Below are 14,140 nucleotides of genomic sequence, written 5' to 3' on the forward strand. Positions count from 1 at the left end.
GGAAGCTTTGTATATCATGGTTGGAGGGATGTTAGAGGAAATTGATACTTCATCATTGATGAGGGGGGGAAGAAAAGGGGAGAAGGGAGTGAGCCCAGATTCCAACATTGCTTTCAAAGGCACATCCCAAATGACCAAATGACCTAACTTCCTCCCAGTAGGCCTCAACTCCTCCAATAGTGCCATCCTGGAGTACAAGATTTAACATATGGGCCTTTGAGGTACATCCCAGATTCAATATATAATTTACGACACCAAAACATGGGGCTAAATAATTCATCAAATAGTTTCTGAAATGTGTTTAAGAAAAAGCTTTATTTAGATGATCATTATTTATTAATAATCAAATCATTATTTATATGATCAGGTAATTAACATCTAGCTATTTATATGTAGAATGTTCCGGGAACAATCTACTCTGTTGGAGAACCTGGTGAAGAATCATCTATAGGAGGAAACATTACAAAGCTATAAAATATGTAGAAAGCCTTTTTAATAGCACAAGGCAACACTTACATGAAACCTTAGGGGAAATAGGGCTCCAAATTGCTGCTATGTCAATTATTTTTAAAAATTATGATATAGATAGAGATATCTATCTACACCTATCTCTACAGATGATTTAGAAAATCTAAGTTTTCTTTGGAATTAGTGGCACTTGGGGTTGTTCTTAGTGCCTTCTTTCTATTTTTCTGTATTTTCAGACTTGTTTATTATAATCAGCATAAGATAAATATTACATAAATGTATGGTGTGAGGAGAAAGCACTTTTGGGGTTTCTGGAAATTTCAGTGCCATCTTGGTGTGGAGGGCTTGTAGAAAATACGGAAGGTTATGGGGATGAAGCATTTCTGAAGTGGAGGGTAGCTGGACAGGTAGCTAAAAATTATATATATATATATATATATATATTTATTTATTTATTTTTGGTCTGTTGTGGGATTTGAATTCTGGGCCTGGGAGCTGTCCCTGGGCTTGTTTTGTGCAAGGCTATAACATTCTACCACTTGAGCCACAGTACCACTTCTGGCTTTTTCTGTGATTAATTAAACACAGGAGTCTCATGGACTTTCCTGCCCTGGCTGGCTTCGAACTCCAATCCTCAGATCTCAGCCTTGAGTAGCTAGGATTACAAGCATGAGCTACCAGCACTCGGCTAATTGACCCCTCTTCTTTCTTTAAAACACAGCTCTCAAATGAATTGAAATCTTTCTTTTTTTGTTGATCTCTCAGTAGTAGCCTGCATTACAGTCTCAAGAATCAAGGCTGTATCCTGTTGAAGGAACAATCTTATTTCATATTGCGCCTATGTCATAACCCTTACATAAAAGGCTTAGCCAACCAATTATTTTTCTTTAAAGACCACAGATTTCAGTATTTATAAAGCGTATTTTTGTTCCTGGAAATTACTTCTAAACATTTGCAATTCCCCCTCCCCCTCATTAAAGTCCACTTCTCACCTCACCAGTCCCCCACCCCTGGGATCTGCTGCTTTGGGGTAGCCATTGCCTGTGTGTGAGAGACAGACTTCAGACTTCATAGCCGGGATAAAACAAACACCAAAAATGCCAAAACAAACCTCAGCAACAGCATCCCTTTCCAGATTCCTAATCCTCTGCTCTTAAAAAAAAAAAAAGGTGCCCTATCCCTGCGATACATGTATCTAAATGGAGAAATTCCACTACTTTGAAAATTTTAAATTTAATTTACCTATATATATATATATAATTTACTGTTATCAAAGTATCCCAGCTCCTGACTAAGAAATTCTGGATGGCAGGAGCAAAGGCGAAGGCCAGAAAGAGAAAAGTGAAAAGAAATCCCCAGCTCTCTGCCTGGGAGACTGTGTATATGAGAGAGGGAGAGGGAGCGAGCCCGGTTCCCCGGGCCGGTTCCAGGCCGGGTTTTGTAGGCGGCCGCATCTGCCTCCCCCCCCCCCCCCCCCAGTCTCTCTTACCTCCTAGATGCGCGGCACTATTTGTGGCCGGCGTGGTGGAAGGACACAGTGAGGTTCTCACCCCCGCCCCTCCGCCCCCCCCACCCCGGCTCCCATCCCCAGCTCCATCGACGCGAACCCGGGCCAGCGCAAGGATCTCCCCGAGTTGCGGGTGTGCTGAGGCTGGGACTGTCACTCATTCTGCGATCCGCGCGTGAACGCAGCTCGGCTGCCGCTGGCAGGAAACGATCCTGCAAGAAATAACCACGCTCAGCCGGGAGACGGTCCGCCCCGCGCCCGCCGCCCCGCGCCGCCGCCCCGCGCCGCCCGCCGCCGCCGCCGTCCGCGCCCGCCGCTGCGCCCCGGGGGCACGGGGCTCGCCGCCACAGACGCCCCCCAAGCCCCGCAGATCCTCACAATGCTGCGAGCCAAGGATCTCGTCTGCACTTTGTTTTTCCTGGGAACCGCAGGTACACCGTGCTCGTCTGCTCTCGCTCTTTTTTGTTTTAAATTCTCCATCGGATCTGCTCATTGCCCCCCTTCTCCCCCCCCCACCACCCCGGTCCTGAGGAACATTGTTATTTGAGGGGTGCTGATGCTGCTGGTGGTGGTGGGGTTTACGTGCCAGCCGAAGACTGGAGCGCGTCGTCGTCCTCCCTGCCCAGCCCGGACCCCCCCACCCCCCTTCACCTCCTCGTGCCCTGTGCGTCCGGGGATGGGGGCGCTGCCACCCCAACTGTCTCTCCCCCCCCCGCCACACGCCCCGCGCCGCCAGCGCCCCGCGCGCGCCCCCCGCGCCCGCCCTCCCACTTTGTGTGCCCGCCCGCGCCGGTGGGAGCGTGGGGGGGGGGCGGAGGGGCCGCGGCGCTGCGCTGCGCTCCTTCCATCCCCGCTGGAAGGCGGGCGGGCGGGCTGCGGGCGGCTGGGGTGTGTGTGTGTGGGGGGTGCCCCGACGCGGGGCTCGGGATGGACGACGACGGCGGTGGCTAAGGGGCTTGTCATCCTCGGCTCGGGGAGAGAGGGAGGAAGAGTGAACAATAAAGCCAGGGAGCCCCCCTCCCCCGTCCATGCTTATTTCCCCAGGGTTAATAAAGTGGGGCGCACGCACTGCCTTTGCACGCTGCTTCCCGCCCCCCTTTCTCCCTCCCTGCCCAGGGACGAATAACGGTTTGTAGAATGGGGCGCAGTGAGCAGAATCGCAGTGCTGTGCGCCTGCACCCCATGACGTTCAGGTGGTTCTGGGGGTTGTCGTTGTTTTTAATGATTTTTTATTATGTGCCAAATGGCTGCTGAGTTGGAGAGCCGGCCCGGAGCTGGCAGGGCTGGGAGGGTCCGCCGTGCGTTTTGACAGGAGGAAGTGCGGAGGGGCGGAGGGCGAGGAGGGCGTGATCGGGGCTGCCTGGTGTGTGTGTGTGTATGCGCGTGTGTGTGTGCGCGCGCGCGTGTGCACGTGTGCATGGACGCGCGTGTGTCTTTACACGCACTGCGAGCCCCGTGGTGCGTGGTGCGGGGAAAGAATGGCAGGTAGCCGCCGCGTGCACCTCGCCGCACCCCCCCCACTCCTGCCTTTGGGCGAGGTTCCCGATCCTGTCCAAGTGCGAACAATGGGGGAGCTGGGTGGACGGCAGTGGGGGTGCTGCCGCGGGGGGGGGGGGCGGCGGCGGTGCCGACGCCCTGGAGCCCCGGCCGCCCCGGAGGAGGAAGGCATATTGCATTTTTTAGACACTATTCCCATCTCCGTGTGAGCGCCCCCTCCCCTGCAGCCGCTTCCCCCCCCCCTCCCACCCCACCCAAGGATCTGCGCTTCGGTGGCTGACGCTCTGCTCTGGGAGGAGTGGAAGAAAAGGGAAGGGAGCCGTGTGGCTTGGGCAGACCGCCTGGGCCGGGGGTGGGCGTGTGCTACGAAGCCCACCCCATCCCACCCCACGGAAGGCTGGTGGAGGGCGGTGGCGTGTGGCACTCGCCGCTGCCAGGTGCCGCGGTACCTGCCCCTGGCGCGCCCAGCCTGGGTGGAGAGCTGGCGGGGCGGGCCGGGGAGCACCCAGCGCGCCCCCTCCACGGGCGGCACGGGAGCCGCGCTCCGCCGCCGCCTCCAACCCAGTCGGGTCCCTCCCATGGCGACCAATCAGAGCGAGGCTGGCTGGGCGGGAAGCCGCGAGAGGCTTTTTATTGCGGCGCGGGTGGCAGCCCGAGCTGCCAGGACCCTAAAGACACCCCTCCCCCGTCCAGCTTAACAGTCTCCCCCGCACCCCCCCGCAGGGAGACCCCGCCCCTGAAGTCCATCCCTGCTGTCTGCCTGTCTCCGAGGGGATAAAATGGAGATGGGGAGGGTGGTCCCCAGGAGGTCTCTGGGTGGGAGCCGCCTGTGTTCACCCACTCATGACTCTTTCACGGCTACTTCGAACATCTCCGCTCCCCCTGCGGGGCGCACGCTGGCGCCTGGGCGTCCTGGCCGAAGCGTGATGGTTGGAAGGGCGCGGCGGGGAGCCGTGCCCCGGGCGCTGCCAGGGCGCACGGATGCGGTTGCGCACGCGCTGACTCGCTGGCTGCGGGCTGGGGGCGAGGCTGGAGGGGCGGGGCGAGGCAGGGCTGGGTCCCCAAGGCCACCTGGCCAAGGACCTCCAGGGATGTGCCCTTCTCCATCTTGAATGTGGGTGATCTCTTCCTCTGGGCTGTGTTTCTGAGATTGCTTCCCCTCGGGGGTGGGAGAGTGACAATGGAGACCGGATCTTCTGTGTGCCTTTTTTGGGGGGGGGAGATGGTCAGATTGTGTTTTCCATCATCAGGGATGGGTGTAACCCTGAGGTTTGGGACCCCTGAGAGTTGCATGCAGGTCTGCAGGCACAGGGAATTCCTACCCTGGGCGCTGCTCCTGGATGCTCAAGCCAGGGTGCTATTGTAGCCAATGTGGCCAGTGGCAAAGTGTCCTCTGGTCCCCGGCCCCAGGACCACACTATAAGGATGAGAAGAAGGCAGAATGTGAATCACATACCAGATTGCTTAACAAAGAAAGAAGTTGAATGGGTTTTTACAAAGAAAACTAATTTTCCATTGTTGTTCCTACAAAAAAACCCCACCAAGAATCAGTATGAAAATAGTCTGATACACAGCACACACGTTCCCTCTTTTTCCTTTCTCTTTTTCTGTTTTAGTTTTAAATGCGTTTAGCATGTCCAGAGAGAATTGTAGTTCAGGCTCTGTGCTCTGCTTGGGGTGTGTATGAAAATTGAGGTATAAGGTGTGTGCTAACTGGAATACATTATATGATCCAGGTAGGCTGCCCCTGACTCATTGGCTATCTTCTTCCCAGGAATAAAACTGAAGGTAGTGGAATCGCATTGTCAGTTTGAATCTATTCTAGGAGCACTTTTGGATGTTATGTGGAAGAATAGTCTGGAATGGTTAAGTCACATGTTTAGTTGGTAATTTTACAGTCCTTCATTTAACCTGCAAGAGTCAAGGAATGGATAGGAGTGTTTTTGTTTTTTTTAAAATAAGGGCCAGTTTAAAAACAAAGCTCACATAACTGCTCATAAACTACATGTCATAGCATTTGCTAAATAATTTAGGGGCATTTTAGCCAAGTTGACTGTAAGCACAATTATAGTAAACTATATTGTTTATATTTTATATTGATTTCCATTTAAGAGGAGAAATTTACCTTTCTGAGCAAAATAAATGACTAATAAATTTACATTTTAAGATGTGGAAAACCTCTCATATTTCCTATCTACAAACCTAAAAAGCTAATGTTCTATGCATAAATATTAGCATATTTTAAAATATTGAAATTTAATTTCGAATTCATTTCAAATGCAATAAAATTTTTAAAAAGTGAGGAATATAATTCCGACATTGTAGAAGTGTGGCCTGTCAGTTCTTTTAAGTTTTGGAGTTACTATTCCCAATACAAAATTCCTAATGATTTATCAACCTGTCAAGTTTTTCATTAATTTAAAACTTACGATATTCTTTCTCCCAGCCCCATGTTGGAACTTAACAACTTCTTACCAGATACCTCTGCCCAGGATCCTTTTCTTTTCAAAAATAACATTGCAATAACAAAAATATCAGGGCATAGCCTTGTCAGTGAAAGAGCTTCCTCTAAGTCTTCCTACACCTATTGGTTAAGCTAAACATTTGTTGATTTAGTTGGTGACTGGCTCTTTGGTGGCTCAGATCTGAGGATCCAGATTTGAATTTGTTAACCTGGGTAGACAAATCCAAGAGATGTGTATCTCCAATTAACCAGCCAAAAGATGGACTGGAAGTGTGGCTCAAGTGGTAGAGTGCTGAAGCAAGAACATGAGTTCAAGTCCCTACATTGACATACCCCCAAAATGAAGATAGTAATTGCCAGAAAAAAAGTATACTATGGGTGTGCAAAAGACAGTGGTATTTACTCCAGGAAGTAATCACTAAGATGGAGAATTCATTTACATTAAAAAATTTAGTTTGGCCAGGCATCAGTGGCTCATCCCTGTAATCCTGGGTATTCAGCAGGCTGAGATCTGAGAATCACAGTTCAGAGCCAGCCAGGGCAGGAAAGTCTGTGAGACCCTTACCTACAATTAACTACCCCAAACAGCAGGAAATGGAGCCTTGAGGAAAAGAAGCTCAGGGACAGCACCCAAACCTATAGTTCAAGCCCCAGGATTGGCACCAAAAAAACCCCCAAAACAAAACAACCTCCCCACCCCGAAAAGTTGCATGCTGCTTCTGTTTGGAATATAGCTATCCTTAATTGAATTTCTTCTATAGGTAACATAAAACTCACTGTAAATAATCTCTATGTTTTTCTGTCAGAAGGAACAATGTCTTAATTACCTTTTGAAATAAATAGCACCACTTTCTCATTGGAAAACTAATCTTTGACATGACAGATGCTTTTGTTCACCTCAGAACTCAGTTCCTTAAATTACAGACAACATTTCTTCAAACTTCATCCTGTTTGAAATATGGACTTGGGGATTTCTGGTGCAAACACTTAATTTTTTTTAAAGATGAAGCCTCTATTTAGTATTTAGTTTGATGAATTTCCCCTATTTACATTGTCAGCATAAAGAACTGTGGCTACTCTCCTGGCTCGAAGTGGCTTCCGTGCTACTGGCAGTCCTCCAAAGATATTTTACAATCTTTCCTGACTTCGTGTAAAATGAGTGATTGACTACCTGTTGGCAAAGAATGGTTTGAACTTTCACTGAAGATCTGGGATTTGTGGTGATAGAGACCAGAACCAATTGGCCAGCAGTGGGTTGGGGGAGAAATTGCACCTGTCCTCATCTGTCTGCTGGGACCAGTCCTAGCCTAAGAGGAGACAAAGGCATTTTTAAAGGCTCTCCTGTATTATTAAAGTGTGGAGCATTGTTGTCTTTCGGTACAAAAGCATTTCATGGTGTCAAGATGAATATATTGTAAACTCCATAATTGATAATTCAGGAAACTTCCATAATTGAGAATTCACCAGTTTGGCAATCTAAGCAATACCTTAGGTTAAGAATGTCTGGGACTTTTTAGGAAAGGGCAGAAACATGCAGATAGCATTTCATGGGTATTCAGACTGGTTTACAAGTTAAACAAGGGTGAAAACATAATAATCATTTGGTTGTATGTAAGTTTTGAATTAAAAAAATTTTTGAAAATAAAACCAACTTCCTTTTTACCTAGAAGAATTATGTGAGAGAAGGAAGAGAATTATGTGAGCTTCGAAATACATGCAACTAGCCCTGGCAAAATTCTAAGAGGTGGCCTCTTAGAAGGGCAAAATGTCCAGAGATCTCTCTGAATCTCAATTATCAGAGATTTTTAGCATTCAGACACATTTTGGTGCTGTTCTCAAGAATGGGAATAGATAGGCCCACTACTTAACTGTAAGCCCCAAGGAAGTCCATCTGAAGGTTGTAGCCATGTCACCACCAGACCTTTTTGTTATTAACTCCTGGTGCCAAACCTTAAAACAACTTGCTGCCATAAAGGGATGTAAATTATTTGGAGTTGGCAGTGATGCCATTATGCCCTTTCATTTCATGTTGTTGAAATACTCTCTCGGCTGCAGATGCTCATCAGGACCATTGCCTTTTGATGTTGGTCTGGGTGCCAAATGGCGGCCTTTCAGAGAGTTTCAATGCATTGCACTTAAAACACTCTGAGGCTGTGTCTACAATGTGCAGTCACTGAGTTAACTGATTTTCAGTTAGGTTAACACACTTAGCTTCTAATCAATCCGAGACCGAAAGAGGATCTGTCTTGAAAGATGAAAACACAGCTTCTTCATAAATGTGTGATGCATTTGTTCCATTCCAAATATATGTAATGCTTTCTTGAGTTCAAAGAGTGCACAGCTGATGTGAGTTCAAGGCCTCCCAGGGCTAACCCCTATTCCACTCAGATGTTCTTCCTGAGTATTTTCTGACTGGTAGCTGCAAACATTGGCAACATGTGGGCTCCCCTTCTTGCTCATTGCTGACATTCCTGAGATAATGTCTGAAAAGTCTTTTGTTGCAAACCGTTATTCTCTTCTTTCAGTTTCTGATTACCTCATCATTGAACAATATTCACAGCAATGTCACACTGTTTGAGATCGTGTTACATTAGGTATTCTCTTAAGTACTTGATCAAATATGTTTATTGAGTGCCAGCTTTTAATCATCAGCTCCATGGGGGAGTTTCAAAGGCGTCCAATGACATAATTTCTGCTGTCAGGGAACCCTGGGAGTAGTGGAGCTTAGAGAATGAAGAGAGACACACAAGCCCAGGTTGAAGCCAGCCCCAGCAATGTCCTTTACTAGCAGTTTGACCTTGCGTAAGTTGTCTCAAGTTTTAGTTTGCTCTTCTGCAATATGGGAAAGTTAGTAATATCAGCTTAATTAGTGGTGTGATTATTTTGTGGACTCCAGAATTTCAGTACATGCAAGTTGTGTTTATTAATAAGGAAGAAAGATCTGGATCGTGAAAACAATTGTTTAGATTAAATGTTCTTTTTTTAGAATGATTTTAAAAATTATATTAGGAGGCTACAATGCTTGATAAGAAATGTACTCGTTATCTTGCCCATATAATTGTAACCTCTCTGTACAGTATTTTCACAATAAAAAAATAAATAATAAAAATTATATTAGGAGAGCATGAATTCTTCAGTGATTGGAGCTAGACCTTAACTTTAAGTACAGTTGTGGATATTTCAGAGGGAAATAGAAGGTGGAAAGCTGTTAGTTCAAGGTATCACGGGGCCTGGAGGTATACATTGTTTGAGGACCTTCTTTAAGGAAAATAGGAAGAAAGTTCTCTTGCTTTGTTGAACATTTTGAGAACACAGGAACATGAGAACACATTATCAGATGCTAATCCCCCATGATCTTCGAAAAAGTTCGTGTAATTTCCGGGTCTGGGGAAAGTCTGGTCCTGACTTTAACAACTGTATGGATTTGCTTGGATCCTTGGGCTTGAAAATACAGATTAGTTTGTTAAACATGGATCTTGCCATGATTGTTTATGAAGATTAGAACCATGTATTGAAATTAGAGTGTTTTGGGTTTTTTTTTTTTTGCAAAGGCTACTTGACCTTTATTTTCTAGAAACTCTTAAGTGAGAGCTGAGGTGTTCTACTATTTCTCACTGCTGATATTTTTTGCAAATTACTAGCTGGAATAAAATAGAGTAATTGCTATTCTTATTCAAATGAGTCACTCATGAAAGTGTAATACTGGTGGGGCAGGAAGGTAGGTTTGCCAAATAAAGGCAACCTTGGGAGGAAGAGTGGATAGCTTGTTTTAGGTAGCTAAAAGCAGATGTGTATGAAATAGAATACCAATAATTATATCTTAATCATTATCACAGGCTTCACAGAACCATTCTATCATTTAATCTTCACATCATTTATTCAGTAAATATTTACTGAGCACTTACTCGGTGCTGGTTATTGGAAATGTTTCACCAAACATTTATTGTCCCTGTTGTCATGGTTCCCAGTCTAAAAGTGCAGAGGAAGACACACACTAAACAACTCCGGCACATACTTACAATTATGTGCTCAGCTAAACATTAAGGAAGGGAAAGGGACGCTATGAGATCTTGTTGGGAGGCAGTCTACTTTGGATTGCACACAGGAGAGAGCATTTAAATAATACTTTGTCAGAGAGGAAGGACAGATGGCATTCTCATTTTACAGTGTGATTGACAGACTACTTAATCCAACAAACATCAAACTGTAGCAAGCATTCCCAAATTCCTTTACTTCAATCAACATTCCTGAAATCTTGAAAAGGTCCAGTAACTTTAGGAATTATGCAGGGTTTTAGGTTATAAAGTCCAGAAGGATATACTTCTGGTTTCTAGAAGGTTGCATATAGTGGGGAGAGAGATTGGCCATAGAGAGACATGACTGAAGGAGTTCTGGGCCAGATTCTGCTTGGGACTCCATTGAGCTGGGTTTCGGGGTTGTGTTTCCTTCACGAGGTAGAATGGGAAGGAGTAGGAGTTCAGGCAGAGCTAACCTCAGGAGCAGAATACACAGGTAGGGATAGGATGGATTGCTTGGGAAAAAAATGCCCAGAGATCAGGAGAAAACCATTTCTTTCTATTTTTTTTGGGGGGGTCCGGTCGTGGGGCCTGAACTCTGGGCCTGGGAGCTGTCCCTCAGCTCTTCAGCTCAAAGTTAGGGCTCTACCACTTGAGCCACAGCGCCACTTCGACTTTTTTCTTTTTGATTATGTGGTGCTGAGGAATCGAACCCAGGGCCTCAGGCATGCAAGGCAAGCACTCTACCACTGAGCCACCTTCCCAGCCCAGAAAACCATTTCTATAGGGTCTTGAAGTAAAAACTCAACTGAGAATGAGAAGGGTAAGCGAATTACGTAGCGGGAGCTGGGACATCCAGTTGGCTGTGTGTCACCGGTTTCTAAAGTTAGGAACGACATGGATCAAGATGCGCTGTATACAGAAATTGCTTTGTTAAATGGCAAAAAAATTCAATACTTAACCTATAAATTAAGGAAAGTGAGGGACAGGGCGGGGTGGGTGTGAATGGTAAAAAGGGGAGACATTGATTAAGAGACACTGTAGTCATCAACTGCTTTGTTGAAAGACAACTCCTTTGTACAACTATTTAAAGATGATAAAAATATTTTTTTAAAAAGAGAATAGGCTGACTTACACAGAGGATTGGAAAAGCTGTCAACACATGTGAGCCTGTACAGACTTGAGAGAGGCTAAAGTAAGGAGGGGGATGTGGTGGAGGGAGGAGATCAAGATCTTTGGGGTGTGACTGCACTGCATTTACCTTACTGCGAGTTAACACTCATCTGTAAAATTTGGGGTTTTGGTGAACTGGAATAAAATTGCATTTGTAAAACAGATACACAGTGGGTACTCAGTAAAAAAAAAGCTTATCTTGATTGGGGATTTTCTTGGAAATATTTGTTAAAAGGAATACATTTATGATAATGAACGGTTCTGAGCTAGAGGCTGAGGGAAAAAATAAACAAATTTTAATATGATACTGGCCATATTTGGGGAAATTTTTGCTTAGCTTCAACCGTTAAGTCTTGAAAGATGTTATGTGAATATGACCCTAAATGAAGGAGGTGGACAGAAGTTGTGAGAATTGGGTTTATTTTTTTAAAAAATAGTGTAAACACGATTTTGAGTTTTGTAGCATACATTAATGTGCATAATGAAAGAGGGAAACGTGTATTAGACATATAGCAGTAAAGTTTCTATACATCACTGGGTTAATATAAATTTTAAATAGATTCTGATAAGCTAGAGCAATCACTAAGAAACAATTAGAAAATAACCTTTCAATTATTAAAGTAATTTTTTCATTTCAGTATTATTTTATGTGATCAGATGTACATAGGCTTTGCACTGTTGTGTTCTTCTCCTAAGAGTATCCTCCTTTGGTCTTATTGTGTGTGAATGGCTGGGGTCTTTTTTTGGGGGGGGGGTTCGGTCATGGGGCCTGAACTCTGGGCCTGGGCACTGTCCCTCAGCTCTTCAGCTCAAGGCTAGCACTCTACCACTTGAGCCACAGTGCCACTTCCGGCTTTTTTCTTTTTGCTTATGTGTTGCTGAGGAATTGAATCCAGGGCCTCAGGCATGCAAGGCAAGCTCTCTACCACTGAGCCACCTTCCCAGCCCTGCCCTGGGGTCTTGTATAATTGATCATATCTAGTCATATTTTAGAAGTAGCTTCTGCATATGAGAGAAAACATGCACCGTTTGTCTCCGTAAGCTTGATTTACCTATTTTAACATAATTGTTCTAGGTCCATCCATTACCCTGTAAATGATATAATATTCCTTCTAATGGCTGTGTAAAATTTCATTGTGTATAGGTACCACATCTTTTGGATCCACTTATCTATTGTAGGGTATCTGACCTGTATCTATAGCTTGGCTATTGTGAATAGTGCAGCAATGAACATGGATGTGCAAGTGTGTTTACCATATCCTGGCTTGTGATGTTTTGGGTAGATGCCCAGGAATAGTATGGCTGGGTCATAGTGAAAATCTATGTTTAGTTTTCTGAGGAACCTCCAAACAGCCTTCCAGAATGATTATACTAATTTACACTCCCATTAATGGTGAAATAGGGTTCCTTTTTCCCCACATCCCTGCCAACATTTGTTGTTGTTCAGATTTACAATGTGGCCAATCTAGAGAATTGTTTTGAAAGGGAAACGTCAGTTTGGTTCTAATATCTGCAGAAAGCAAGAAGGAGCACTTGGCCTAGATATCACAGATCTGGGAATGAGCAGGGTAAGGAGGAATTTTTTGCCCCTGGAAGGAAATGGATCTGGCTAAAGAATTGCTTTTTAAGGGTAGCTAAAGGGTGGGTATTGAGACAGGTTCTCTTAAAATCTTATATGCTAGACAAAGAAGAGACATGATGCAAGAGGTGTTAGACAAATCTTCTTAAAAATATATTTAAGAGGATAGTCAGCAATAGCAACTGGACATGTGCTGTACTTCTGTGTGCTGGGGTTAGATGTGATGAATTAGCATTGAAGCATGTGGAAACGATTGATAGAGATGAATTGCTTGGGTCTTGAGTTTTAAAAAGTAAGAGTCCAGTATAGTGCTATAGGTTTAGGGCTATATGAAGTAATCAAGTAGACGATGGAGACCTGGTGTCTGGGTGAAGGGAGCCAGATGAAACTAGCTTGAAGGCCAGTGAAATTCAAGGGAAGTACCTTTATTTAGTAGGAAAACTCATGGAGAAAGAATACTGTTGAGCTTAGAGTCAAAAGAGCTTGGTTCAAGATCTGGGTTCAAAAGATCTGCTAATACTGGCCGCCAGTAGCTCTGTAATCCTGGCTACTCAGGAGGCTGAGATTTGAGGATCGCGGTTCAAAGCCAGCCCAGGCAGGAAAGTCCATGAGACTCTTATCTCCAATAAACCACCAGAAAACTGGAAGTGCTGCTGTGTAATAGGGTGTAGTAGTAGTAATAGAGTGCTAGCCTTGAACTTAAGAGTGGAGGGACAGTGCCCAGGCCCAGAGTTCAAGTCCCGCAACCGACCAAAAAGAAAAAAAAAATTTCTGCTAAGTAGGGAAGAGGATTTATTTATGTCACTCACCTTTGAGCTAATTCCCATCTTTGAATAGGAGAATAAGAAAGTATATATGAATGCATCATAAGTGAAGATACCTTACAACTCTACCTTATTACTAGATATATAGCCAATTAGTTTTATGAAAAAAAATCAAATTCTTTATGGGCTTGTTAGACTGAAGAAACACAGTGGAAATATTTTATACAGTAGATAATTTTGGGAGGAAACACTTGTTTTGGACAAGGGGAAGTGTTGGGCACAGCTGAGATTATGATAGAGATGACAAGATAACCTGTAAGGACAGATGACAGCTGCAGAATGGAAGATGGCTAACGCAGGGAAAGCTTTTTAACTTGCCAGCTCAAGGGGATAAAAATCCTCATGGAACTGTCAATATAATGGGGAAATCAGACATCTCAGTTCTTAGGAAAAAACCTTTGGCATCCTAATATCTTAATGTATAGGTCCAAATTTCCTTGGCCTCCGTAGGGATTAAACAAAGAAGACAAAAAGAAACGAAGAAGAGGGAGGGAGAGAGAGAGTGATGGAATGAAATGGAATGGATTAGAAGGATATATTCATATAGCAAGAAGAAGTATGTTTTGGGAGTGTTTCTGTTTGTATTCATGCATGCATGCGTGTGTATGTATC

General features: G+C 44.9%; 1 protein-coding gene across 18 annotated transcripts in view; it reads left to right on the top strand.

Moving 5' to 3' along the window:
- Positions 1–2,129: 2,129 nt before the first annotated feature.
- Ncam1 (neural cell adhesion molecule 1) overlaps positions 2,130–14,140 on the top strand; it is a 251,628-nt gene continuing 239,617 nt past the window's right edge. For 5 of the 18 annotated variants that reach the window (XM_070038453.1, XM_070038454.1, XM_070038456.1 and 2 more), the window contains exon 1: positions 2,275–2,406. In XM_070038453.1, the coding sequence (XP_069894554.1) occupies positions 2,355–2,406 (52 nt within the window). In that variant the 5' untranslated portion in view covers positions 2,275–2,354. Of the gene's footprint in view, positions 2,407–14,140 lie in introns of all 18 variants that reach the window. The other 13 variants (XM_070038468.1, XM_070038469.1, XM_070038470.1 and 10 more) reach the window with 6 other exon arrangements.

The sequence above is a fragment of the Dipodomys merriami genome, unplaced genomic scaffold, assembly GCF_024711535.1.
Source record: "Dipodomys merriami isolate MVZ:Mamm:240054 unplaced genomic scaffold, mDipMer1.0.p SCAF_29, whole genome shotgun sequence".
Taxonomy (NCBI): domain Eukaryota; kingdom Metazoa; phylum Chordata; class Mammalia; order Rodentia; family Heteromyidae; genus Dipodomys; species Dipodomys merriami.